The 12,690-nt window shown below is 36.5% G+C and overlaps 2 protein-coding genes across 8 annotated transcripts in view; one reads left to right on the top strand and one right to left on the bottom strand.

The window, feature by feature from the left end:
• zgc:154006 overlaps positions 1 to 646 on the top strand; it is a 21,831-nt gene extending 21,185 nt beyond the window's left edge. The window contains exon 13 of one of the 2 annotated variants that reach the window (XM_068224524.2): positions 342 to 646. In XM_068224524.2, the coding sequence (XP_068080625.1) occupies positions 342 to 488 (147 nt within the window). In that variant the 3' untranslated portion in view covers positions 489 to 646. The remainder of the gene's footprint in view (positions 1 to 341) is intronic. The other variant, NM_001080004.1, reaches the window with a different exon arrangement.
• nr2f6a (nuclear receptor subfamily 2, group F, member 6a) lies at positions 647 to 12,690 on the bottom strand. 6 transcript variants are annotated; one of them, XM_073912459.1, is made up of 5 exons: positions 12,153 to 12,690; positions 10,403 to 11,011; positions 10,229 to 10,323; positions 4,815 to 5,384; positions 647 to 2,173 (listed from the first exon to the last, which is right to left on the bottom strand). In XM_073912459.1, exons 2-5 carry the CDS (start codon positions 10,669 to 10,671, stop codon positions 1,899 to 1,901), a joined length of 1,209 nt encoding a protein of 402 aa, XP_073768560.1. In that variant the 5' UTR covers positions 10,672 to 11,011; positions 12,153 to 12,690; the 3' UTR covers positions 647 to 1,898.

Here is a 12,690-nt window from a genome sequence, read left to right as displayed (position 1 = left end):
ATACAGTTTATAAAGTAATATGTTCTGTCTTTTAGTAGTCCTATTATATGAGACTTGTGTTGCTTACTAAATAATTGGATTTGCATTGTAAACATGTATTATTTTTTATTTCATACATTAAGTTATTAGTTATGATACTCCAAAAATCATCCCGCATAAATCGAGTTTTTTTTTTTTTTTTTTTTTTTTTTTTTTAACAAAATTCTCTGCAGAAATAGCAAAAATGTCTGCAGATTCTGTCTGGCCCTACCTATAAGTACTGGGAGACTAAGTAGCACATTGTTTGCTGTTTCATGTACTTGTCCCTAAATCTCTAACGCCCCGTTACCCTTTCTCTACAGTCTCCAGAATATAAGACTAAGAAGCTCCAGTGTAAGAAACTACGGCAGGAACTGTGCCGTATCAAGCAACTGGTGAAGAATTATGACCAAGGCTATAAAAAGAACATGAAGACTTATGTTGCGGATCCTCAGGATTTCTTTGTCTGAAGCATGTATACATTTTCAGTTTTTTAATTAACGTTGCAAAAGGTCCTGTAAATGGGAAAAAATTAAAATTTTGCAATATGAATATAAACCCACCAAAGATGATGTTTCCTTCATAATTTAATAAATAACCATCAAAAAAAAATCTCTAAAACACACAATTCGTTGTATGATACTTTGTTTAATCAAGCCGTCATACACAAGTATTTAAAAAGACAAAGATATTAAAATGAAAACTGTACACGTTGCCGATTTGATGCATTGATGTCTATTAGACCGTCTGATATGTTTTAAAGGCCTAAATATGAGGTAATATTAGTCATTCTGATGTATGATAAGGCTAGAAAACGGACATCTCACAACAAGAGCCAATACAACATGCTGTCACCTGTGAAACGCCACACCAGAGCAATGCTCCACGAAAGACAAAACAGCCACAGCCGGTTTCCTGCTGAAAACGGCCTTCGAGAAACAAACATAACAGACAGATTGATCCAATCACTCCTCTTTAGTGTAAAGTGAGCAGCTCAAGTATGTTGGTACATAGAAAATCTGACACAGCCGTGAATGACACAGAGTCTCAACAGACTGTAGAGGTATTTCTTTTGGTCGACGTTCATAATAGGACTTCATTACCAGTGGAAGTCTGAAAAAACTAAAAAAAAAAAAAAAAAAAAGAAACCTTTTTAAGAAGAAAATTCATTGGTGTCTGTCTGAAAAGAAAAAAACAAGACTACTTCACCTGTCATCTATCTCAAATGAAGGGTGTGCGCTCCAAAATATGAATCATTCTTGATGAGATGAGCCTGTACCTTAACTCAAAGTACAAATAAAGTCCGCAGCTATACTTAATTCAACATAATCAGTTGCAAATTTCACTCTCTCCTCAGAAATGCGTTAGCTTTGACAAGGGTAAAAAGAGCTAAAAAATACAAGTTCTCGTTGGCATAACAAATGCCTTAGTCCTAATTCAGACTGTTTGGGTTTGGTTTGTTTGGATGTCATCGTGTCTACTTCCTCCTCCTTCAGGCTTTGTGGTGCACAAGGACAGGGCAGAGCGGAGCATGATGGGAACTTGATTTCCCAGGCCTCCGGGAACAGTCCAAAGTGACCTTCGTGTTGTTGACACCAAACTGTCAGATCTCGCCTTTTAGGGTTTGAACCCATTTCCAATTAATTACAATCTTTAAAAAATGGTACCTCACGTCTTACCTTTGGTTGGCAGATAACAAATACTTCAAGTCATGTTGAAGTTCACCGATCTGCAACATAATACCCAATTCACCATTTCCATAGTGCGACCCTGTTGCATTAGGCAATACACTGAATATCAGATGTAAATGTGTGGATATAAAAAAACAAAACAAGTCAGACCAAGATCTTCCCGTTCAGGCTGGTCACATGTGATGAAGATTATTGTCCAGGAGCATACGGCCAACTGATGGAGCTGCCAGACAGCTGCATGTCACGGATGAGTGTCTCGATGGGCGTTTTGCCCACGAGCCGCATGAAGAAGAGCTGAGAGATGAGGCTGGCGGGCACGGCCCTCAGAGCGGGCAGTCGCAGCAGGAGCCGTCCGAAACGCTGGGGCTGCCCGGGGTACTGCATGCGCTCGTACTCGGTAAGAGCCACCTGAGCTTTCTCCTGCAGGCTTTCTACATGAGCGGGATCTGTCAGCCCACACGCATCTGAGCACAAACATCAAGAAGAGCAGATATTGATTGCAGGTCTGGAACTAGACTTTCTGTAACTCAGCTGGTAGGGCATGATGTCGGCTGTGCCAAGGTCAAAATCATTTGAATGCCCTTTGGTTTCCGCAATGCAGAAAAAGCAAATGGAATTTGCTGTAGAATTCTGGAAAATCTGTGTTTATATATTGCTTGCTTAATATAGAGATTACAATTTTCCAAATGTAACATTACACAGAATTACTTAAAACCTATTGTCATAATATGTACACACAGAAACGCAAGCGTCTTCATGACAACCTTGCAAAATAAGAGCAAGTTTGACTTCAAATTAAGACCACAATACTTTACTACGGTGCACCAGAATGTACCTTAATAGTAATAACAATTTTGATTTGATTACAAATTTAAATATATTAAATGCAATATAATGTATAGAAAATAAGTAATATACTGTAAAGAAAGGATCATTTATATTGCTTATTACTGTAAAATATTTAAGACAATAAATAATAAGACATGCTTTAAAATGTAGTTTAGAACAAAACTAAAATGAACACTGAATTGAGAATGTAAAAAGCACTTTAGATGTTCTGGGAGTGCATTAGTTGCATGCTTTTTATTAGTAACATTCTATTTAACCGAGTGTCTACCCAGTTAAAACATGAGTGTAAGAATATAAACTGGAAAAAACCTGAATCCAGAAAGATTAAAGCACAAATTGCAGTAGCATGTGCATAGTAATAAAATGTTTTATATTACATTCTAATTCTAATTTTAGCTTATTTTCAATGAGTTTGCATTAATGTTAGTATGCATGTGTATGTTTACTAAAATGCACGCTCTGTTCACTAAAGTAGATATCCACTGCGGGCAGGCATGCATCCTCTCAGTAGTAAACTAACAGTGCTTTAGCTCACGAATGATTTCTCAGCCATGAATACATCATTACATTGAGAGAGAAATTACATTTTTGGGTGAATTATATCTTATGAATACAGTATGTGACAATTTTAAGGCCATTTGGAGGTGGCGTTGCTAAGCAAAGTATATAAAACAATGTGAAGACTTGTGTGACTGCTTTTATGCTTTTCCCAAACTTGCTGAATTGTAGAGATGCTGGATTAAGATCGTGTGGGGGGTTGAATCGAGACTGTTATCTTTTGATTAATCATGCAGCCCTATGTGTAGTAATGATTTTATATTACATTCTAATTCTAACTATAGCTTATTTACATTAATTTTCCATTAATATTAGTTATTGCATTTACTAACATGAAAAACACTGAACAATACATTTATTACTGAAAAAAGGTTGTTCGTTAATAGCGCATTATCTAATGTTAACAAGCACAATTTTGGATTTTAGTAAATTTAATAAATCCTGTACAAATATTGTTCATTCTTAGTAGTGTAATTAAATACTATAAAATTAAAGCATACTGTAAAGTGTGACCTATTTTATTTGTAAAACAAGCTTAAGATTAGGGCTGTGCAATATGGACAAAATAATCATATTGCGATTTTTTTTGAACGAATATTGCGATATTGCAATTTTATTTGCGATTTTGGCAACTATTTTTGCTTTTTCAAACAAGCTACATACATACACTCTAAATGTATTCAGTGCACAAGAAGTGCATAACAAAACATTTCACAATGAAATAACATGGTATTAAGTTTAATAAATAAAACTTTAGTAAAACTGTCTTTAAAACAGACAAAATAAAATAAATTAGGATTAAATAACCTCAACTCTCGTTAATAACATACTGTACACAGTAGTATTATCTGCTTGATAAACAAAAATGTACTAAATTGTCTTAAAAACAGACAACATGAAAAAAATAAAGATTAACTAACATAACTCAAAACCACCTATTCAGTTCTCCCGCTCAACTTCGTCATGCGCGGAGTGAGCTCTGACTGGTTAGCATCTTTCTCCCGCTCAGCTTGGCTGTAATTGCCCGGTTCGCTGTGTCAGCTCTGATTGGTTAACATATTAAAATCATGCGCACAAGAACGTATTCTGAATAAAAATCGAAATAAATTAATAGATAAAATTGCAGCCTTACGCGGTTTAGAAATTGCATGTGCTTAAATCGCTATTTTTATGCAATTGCAATTTATTGCACAGCCCTGCATAAGATTTACCAAAAATATTACAGTCAACATTTGAAGAGGATCAAAACTCCTAAAACTATTGAACATCCATTCTTGTCTAAGGACAGTTTTGAAAAACTTTTTTTGATCCACTTCAAATATTCACTACTGGATGATAAAATTATTAAGTCTAAACTATTTCAATTACATCTATAAGATGATGGTTAATGGTTAATTTTATGAATATATTACATATTTAATGGTTACATCTCAATTCTGAATAAGACAAACATTTTGAAAAGGTTTGAAGAATACAGTTGTTGCTGATGCGATGTCCTGCTACGATGTTGCAGGACAGAATATACTAGGCTAAAGACAGGCAGCCTAAACAGGCCTCATTTTCAAACAATGTGTGTACTTTCATCCAGTAGGGGGAGCTAGCACTACCCTAACTCCTAGCACAAAACACAATTCTACTCTCCACCATTTGGATCATTTACACATTCCATCACCTTTCACCTGGATAAATGCAGTTTACCTGGCGAGAAGAGCGCTATGGCCTTGAGACAGCTGTACTCTGCCGAATCCACCTGCAGACGCGTCAGCTTCTCCACCTGGTCCTGGAAGACGCGCACCTGGTCCATGAAGGACACCACCCTTTCCGCGGACATGGGTGAGGAGTGGAAGCCTGCGGCGGCCAGCAGCGGGGCCATGTGCAGTGGCAGGGCAGATTGAGCTGCGTTCAGAATAAACAGTTCGCTCCAGCTGAGCCGCAGCAAGGCCACCTGCTCCGATACTGGCAATTCGGGGAAGTACGGAATGTTTCGGGCCCATTCGATGATGCTAAACAGGAGTCTGGCAGCGAGCTCACAGATGCTGTCGATGCCCATGCCAGATCCACCGCCACCACCGCCTTGCATCTGCTGGTTGTACTGGTGGCTGTAGCGGCTGTTAGGGTAAGGCTCTGCCCGCAGGAGCTGGGAGATGAGCTCGGACACCGGCTGCCCATTGTAGAACTCGCTCACACCACCGCCGGCATTACCGCCTACTGGAGTTGTAGATGGGCTCAGGCTCGAATGTGAAGGTGGGATCCGTCCACGCTGAACTGCTAAAGGGGAGAAGAAGAGGAGAGAAGGGAGTCGTGATGGAGATGAAGAGCTTGAGGGATGACTTTCTTATTTGTTCATGCAACATCTGGTAGAGAGAGTATAGAGGGCTTCGAAATATCCCAAGCTTTATTATGCAAGCTTTTGGATATAAATGATGAAATGAAAAGGGGAATACTAGACAAATATAAAGAGAAAATGTAATAATATAAATAGCAGTGTGTGTGTGTGTGTGTGTGTGTTTATATAAAACGCTCAGTTTTAAAGGCAAAACTGTTGAGGAGATAAGATATATAGGTCATTGGGCTTTGATGCACGTTTCATCATGTGCACTGGCAATTGTGGTAAACAAACACCATCTGGGTCGGCTTAAAATAAAATACTGATCTTAGACTCTCTTCACTCTATCAGATGTAAAATGGTTTCCTTCAGTACTCTGCTTTGTAAGTTTGCAAGATTATTTGAATCTAGTAACCTATTCTATTTATTTTCATCTTATTTTTCTTGCTGCTGTAACAGACATTTCCCTACTGTGGAACTAATGAAGGTATATCGAATCTGTGTTTAAATAATTTAAAGAGCCTGTGCCTAAGAATGATATTCTTTAATAAGACTACATGGATTCTTAATGCTCTGTTTTGTTAATTTTGCAGCATGAAGTTTGTGAAAAAAGCTGTAAAAAATTAATTACCATTAATTAATAACAATTCAATTCATTTTTGGGTTAAAAAAAAAAAAAAAAAATATATATATATATATATATATATATATATATATATATATATATATATATATATATATATATATATATATATATATTTTTTTTTTTTTTTTTAATTAAATATATTTTAGACTCATACATTTCGTATTAGTATTATTAATTAAACTGGTTATTTCTTCATTTTATTTTTTTAAACTACAGGTTCTAAGTTATGTCTGCTAAAACCATAAATTACTTTTGCATCACTGTTTTTGTAATGAATAAATGGCAAATTACATTTGTGTCCTCCTTTTTGGCTGATGCGAAAAATGGTTTGATCCGTGATTCAAAATGCGCAATGTGATCCAAACCATAAGATCTTTGATGCATTACACCACATGTGCATGACGTGTACACATACAGGGGTTGGACAATGAAACTGAAACACATGGTTTTAGACCCAATAAGTCATTAGTATAGTGCAGAGCATGGGCGTTGCTAGGCCTATTTTAGGAAGGCTGTAGCCCCCCTATATTTCTACTGAGCCCCCCTAAAACTTTTGCGATTCGCTTAAAAACTGTACACTAAATTATCGCCTCAGTCCCCTTTAAATTTGAAATGAAAACACCGGCAGAATTCGGCTCCTCCCCGTCTTTTGTTTTTTATTTGATCAGCAAACCACAGCCGTGGACAGTAAGAGAACGAGGTGTGTTTATCGATAAATTGTTATGATATCTGCTTATTTGCAGTTCTTTAACATAAGCCGCTTTTCCACTATCGTGCTGAATCGTTCTTTAAACAGAACTGTTCCATTCCGTGCCAAACCGGGCCAGACAGCACGGATACGGTTTCATTTTCCACTGTCGTGCTGCGACAAAGCTCTTTAAAACATTACACAAAACGCATCAGTAGTTGCCTTGGTAACGCAATGTAAACGGCTCCCTTTGTTCAATTAAAGTTAAATAAGAGCCGAAACTATTTATTTATTTATTTTTCATAAAAGCAAAAGCATGTGACTAAACACTGTTATGCCGCTCTATCAAATAGGGGTGCTAAATGTGCACCCTTATTTATTTATATGTTGCGCAGCTCTGGCTAAATTTTATTTGGAGGTAAAATTACCAAAATGTAACGTGATGATTAAAAATAATTGGAGGGGAAATAAATAATATTTAAAATCTCTGAACATAACAGAAAAATAAACCATGATAAGACAACAATAATAGTGCATTTGCATTATAGTGGCAAAAATATAATTTTGGACAGGCCTTGTCAAAGGTGAGCGGGCACTTTCACTAATAAAAACACAGCACATAAATTATTTCATTTTTAACAATTAATTAAATTACACTGCGTATTTATATCAAAAGTTGATAATGATATAAAATATACTACATTTTGATGGTAAAATGAAACCATTTAAGCGATGGCTGTTATTTGTTTTACTATTCAAACATTAAATAACGAATGCAGCAAGTGAAAAAAACGAATATGAAACAACACATATATTGCAGGATTTAAAGCATATAAAGCACTAAAATGCTGCTTTATTATCTTTTTATTTTGATCATTTTATTTTTATTTTTATAATTATTTTTGTGTTCATAATTAACTAACAAGCTGTAGGCGAAATATTGCTAGACGTTTTAGAAAATATTTGCGTAGCTATATTAAAGATCACCACAAAAAAAAAAAAAAACACAGAAACATGTTATATGCCTCATAAATGTCATATAACTTATGTATAACTGAATCATATAATTGCCTATAGCTGAAATTATGAAAATTGCTCATTTTATTTTTATAAAACATTTGTCAAAACGTATTGATATTTTTTGAGTAAAAGCAATACTGACATTTAAGAATCCATATTTATTTAATTAATTCATTCTTTTGACTTGTTTATTAGTGCATATGCTATAATATAAATCATACAACAGTACCTTGGACAGTTACAGTGCCGCTCCGTAAAGCTTTCAAGCAAAGTCTTTTGGACGGCCGACATTACAACACGAACACGCCGTCCTTCAGGTGGTCTCGCCGGTATTAACAAGCTGTCCTGGCTTTGAATTAAAAAGTGCAATTATTTCCTCATTGTTAAAAGAGTCTGCAAGTTCGTGTTCCATGGATATAGTGATGTTGTTGTGGAATTTGGACATCGACGATGCAAAGCGTGACTTTATTCGCTTTATTCGATGCGCAGCAGGAAAAAAAAAAGTCAGCAGCGCAAGTCGCTGGCATGTCTCTCCCGGATCAGAGCGAGTTTTGTGCTGTGAAATACAGCGCTGCGTGCAATAAACTCACATTCAGCAGGCGAAGTAGGTCTGTATTCAAGTCAATAAAATAATAACTTTAATGAATAAAATATCTTCGTAAGAATGTGATGAGTTATTCACTTCTCTGCCAGAGACTGCTCTATGGTTTTAAAACCCTTTTCAAACTGTATCGTTTAGACCTGGATCATTATTTTATATTAAATATACTGTAGTTTATTGAGGATGTCTGATGACTAGCGCGCTTCTGCTGAGCCAGCTGTGGTAGCTTAGCAACCGAGTCGCGACGTCAACACACAGAATCTGTCAGCACAGTTCAGCACGGTTGTCTAACCGTGCCGAGAATTCCGGGCCGAGAACGGTTTGTAATCGTGCCGCGCCGTTCCAGGCTCAGTGGAGAAACAACCGTAACCGTACCGAAGTGTTCTTAGAACGGTTTGGCACGATAGTGGAAAAGCAGCTATAGATAACCTTGTATCACCCAATGTCATGGAGGAGCAGTTGGGTTTTCTCTGTGTTCACCTCATCAGCACAGCTGTTTCCTCCAATGAAAAATGTAACTTAACGAACATTTCGCTATTTTTGTTTCAAAATGAACTATACCACTATTAAACCCTTTACAATTTGTGTGTCATTAACTATATATATTAATTAAAAATGTCTGAGTAAATGAAGCATATAACACTTATATTACACAACTGAATGTGACTGCAATTGAAGCAGATGGCAATCAGATTGTTAATTCGTAAAGTATGCTTTTTCATACTCTCCACATGTTCTTATTTACACACAATTTGGGAATATTATAACAGCAAAACAACCTATTTGCTTATTTTTATCTCCCATACAAAAGCACACACAAATAGCTATCATGCCTTGCTCTCACGTATATGCATACAGAAACTTTGCCAGCACTGAACCATGACTTAAATAAAAAAAGTTTGAACCCTAAAAGCTACACAGTCTACATTATACAAACTTAACAGTTCTGCAGATCTGAACAATGTCTGGAGATGTGGCAACTGAAGTCAGAATTTCCCTCTACATCATGGTTGCATTACCATCTTAAATGTGCTGTTTGCTTCTGGTCAATTAAATATATATTCTTTATTGTAATTTTCTCAAACTTTTATCATTTTTATGCGATCCTACAAGCGTATTAATAATAAATAAAGTCACCTGAAGTTGCTGTACATTGAATGATTGTGTAAAGTAACAGCAAATCTTCATTTTGTGCGATATATCCCTTAAAACCCAATTCATTGTTAGTTACTAATTAGTAAGTCAATAATCAACCACATTTGTTTCCACAATCCACAGCTTTTTATGCTTTTAATAACTATTTAATATAAATTATATTCAAAACACAATTTCTACATTTTTTACGGAACAGCTTAACATGATAATTTTTATTCCCAACAAAAAAATTATCTTTTTTTAAATGATAATTTAAGGATTTTTGTCATTTTTCTTTTTAATATGATAGGACAGTACATAGACAGAAAGTACCGTGGGAGAGAGAGGGGGATGGAATTGGGAAAGGCCTGCGAGTTGTGACCAACAGCATACTGACCAAAAGACAATTATTTTTGACAAACCAATTTAAAAATATTTAAAAATCAGACATTTTCACATTTAATATTATTTGAATGAAATTTATGCCATTCATGTTTTATTCTTTTTCAAAGAAAAGAAGATTGAGAGACTTAAGAAACATAAAAAAATAAAATAAAAAAAACTTGCCAAGCCCAGAATTTTGGTAATGTATGCTTGAAAACATTGTCTAAATCTGGACATAAGTGATACAGCTTCTTTGTTAACTATACATCTAATATTACGTTGACAAATCAGTGTGTTTGCATCAAACAATTACCTTCTTTACGCATTCCCACTCGGAAACACTTCTTTAAACGGCAGTATTGACACTGGTTGCGATGATGCTGGTCAATTTGGCAGTCTCGGTTTGATCTGAAAGGCACCAAAACAGCTTCACATTAGCATGCAAAGCAACTGCATTAATAATCACTGCTTCAGTTCTGTGCATTACCTGCAGGTGTAGTTAAGGTTTCGTCTGACACTTCGTTTAAAGAAGCTCTTGCAGCCCTCACAGGTGAACACACCATAGTGTTTCCCGCTGGACTTGTCGCCGCAGACAACACAGTCCACCACACATCCCTTATCATCCTCACCGGCCTCCATGTCGCTGCCGCCTCCTTGCGGTGACCCGTCATCTTCATCTCCCCTCAGGTAACCCTTGTCACCAAGTCCATTTGTTTCCCCGTTGGGATCTCCCCACCCCCCTCTCACCATGGCCATCGCTTAGTTCTCAGCACAACCGAGGAAGAATGATACTCCCAAACGTGCTGTCGGCACAGACAGTTTCACTTGACCCCTTTTTTTGACAGCTGCGTGTTCTAAAATGAGAAGATATGAAGGCCTCTGGATCTGGTAATTGTCCGCAGCTTCGTCTGACACATTTAGGCTCAGACACGAGTTCTGAGTCACTTGTGTGTGTCTGTGTCAGTTAACTTTCTTCTTTAGCCAGCGGGCTGTACATGTTGCTTTGCCTCCTTGACTGATCATATTCATTCTTTGGATCCGCTTCTTTAGTCACACCAAGGGTAATGAGTTTGGAAGTTTATTTCCAAATAAGGACCTGTAAAAGAAGATGATACTTAATGCAACGCTCACCTGAAAATGTGCGGTTAAATTACTGACCTTCAGGTCATCCAAGATGAAGATGACTTTACTCTTTACTTAAACATCAAGAAAGATTTTAAGCTCAAACGAGGGTTTCTGATAAATCGAAAAATCAACAACTACCGGCATTTTAAAAGCCAACTGATATCTAATTAAGCAAAACAACAGGTCTGTGACAAATTAACATTATTTTCAATATTATTACTTTTAATCAGCAGCCTTAGCACTCACTCCTGAACACAATAACAACAGTAGCTTAATAACATATTTAAAAGACATTTGTAAGTTGGAAACTTCCAGGATTGAGTGTGTGTGCACAAATCTAATGTTATTTAACTTGTTTATTTGGGTTACATGGTAAGCAAGAATTAAGAAAATATTAAACTACTAAAATAAAATTGTGATAAACACTATGTTTTACGAATGGGCAAGGATGACAGTTTCAGCTCAATAAATTATTTAATGTTCATCTTAAGAAATAAATTCAAGTAGTATAAACTGAATAGCCTGAGGGTGTGTATATGTATATATATATATATATATATATATATATATATATATATATATATATAAATATATATATATATATAAACAAATAAATGTTCCTTTTGGGTGAACTATCCCTTTAAAATCAATTAACTGTTAATTACTAATATCAACCAATAGCCAAACTTCATGGTTTCCACGCTGATTTTCATGCTTGTAATTACTTTATTAAAAATAGTACTCAAATTAAAAACCACAAAAAAAGTTACAGATCTGCTAAAAACAACATTGGTCACATGACTCACGTAACTGTTATAGAAATTTCCTTGTAAAGCATTATGGAAACCCTGACAGTTTAATTAGGTTTTCCATTACATACTGTGGTCGTGCATGTGTAGTTAACACACATTATTTATATGAATTACTTTTTAAGTATAATTTTACTGACTATTAGTCGCCAGAGATAATTATTTGAGAATTAATTAAAACGTCTGACGTTAACCTATCTAAATGTCCGGCCGTCCCAGTAATAAAGAACAAATATGAAACAACTTCACAAGATAGACAAATAAATGCCCTGAAAAACACAAATACATAAAAGCCAATCATACACACTAATCAGAGCATCTGGGCATCAAAAGCAGCGTCTTCCTCCAGCATACAGATTGTTCAAGGAAGTGCTTCACTGCGCCTGTTTGTTGTGAAATGAGGACAGACTTTTAGAGTCCCTCCAACAGTTACCGCGGCGGCGACTGAAACGACTAAACCGAAAACGGAAGCCAAGAAACCACGTCGTAAGCTCTCGTTATTGATTTCTCCGAGATCTGGTCCTGAATGGCCGTCTCTTGGTGTTTTTATGAGAGCCAGTAACAGACATGCGGCCTAACCTCCAGCGGTCTTCATGCAGGGGGAGGGGTGGAGCCATAGCTTTAGCGACATACCTCACTCCTGACTTCGGCGAACACTCTATTCATTTACACTCACCTTTGACGCCGCGAATTAGACCTTAGCGTGCCGTTGACGGTGACAAAACCCGGGGAACGTTTCCGTATCCTTACCTGTTTTAAGAAGTGGCAGAGTCGCGCGGGCTTGAGGAGGACAAGAGAGCGCGAGCCAGTGTCCAGTAGAGTGCGCGCGCCGCGTGCCTGT

This window comes from Danio rerio, chromosome 2 (assembly GCF_049306965.1).
Source record: "Danio rerio strain Tuebingen ecotype United States chromosome 2, GRCz12tu, whole genome shotgun sequence".
Taxonomy (NCBI): domain Eukaryota; kingdom Metazoa; phylum Chordata; class Actinopteri; order Cypriniformes; family Danionidae; genus Danio; species Danio rerio.
This window is presented reverse-complemented; position numbering and strand designations above follow the sequence as displayed.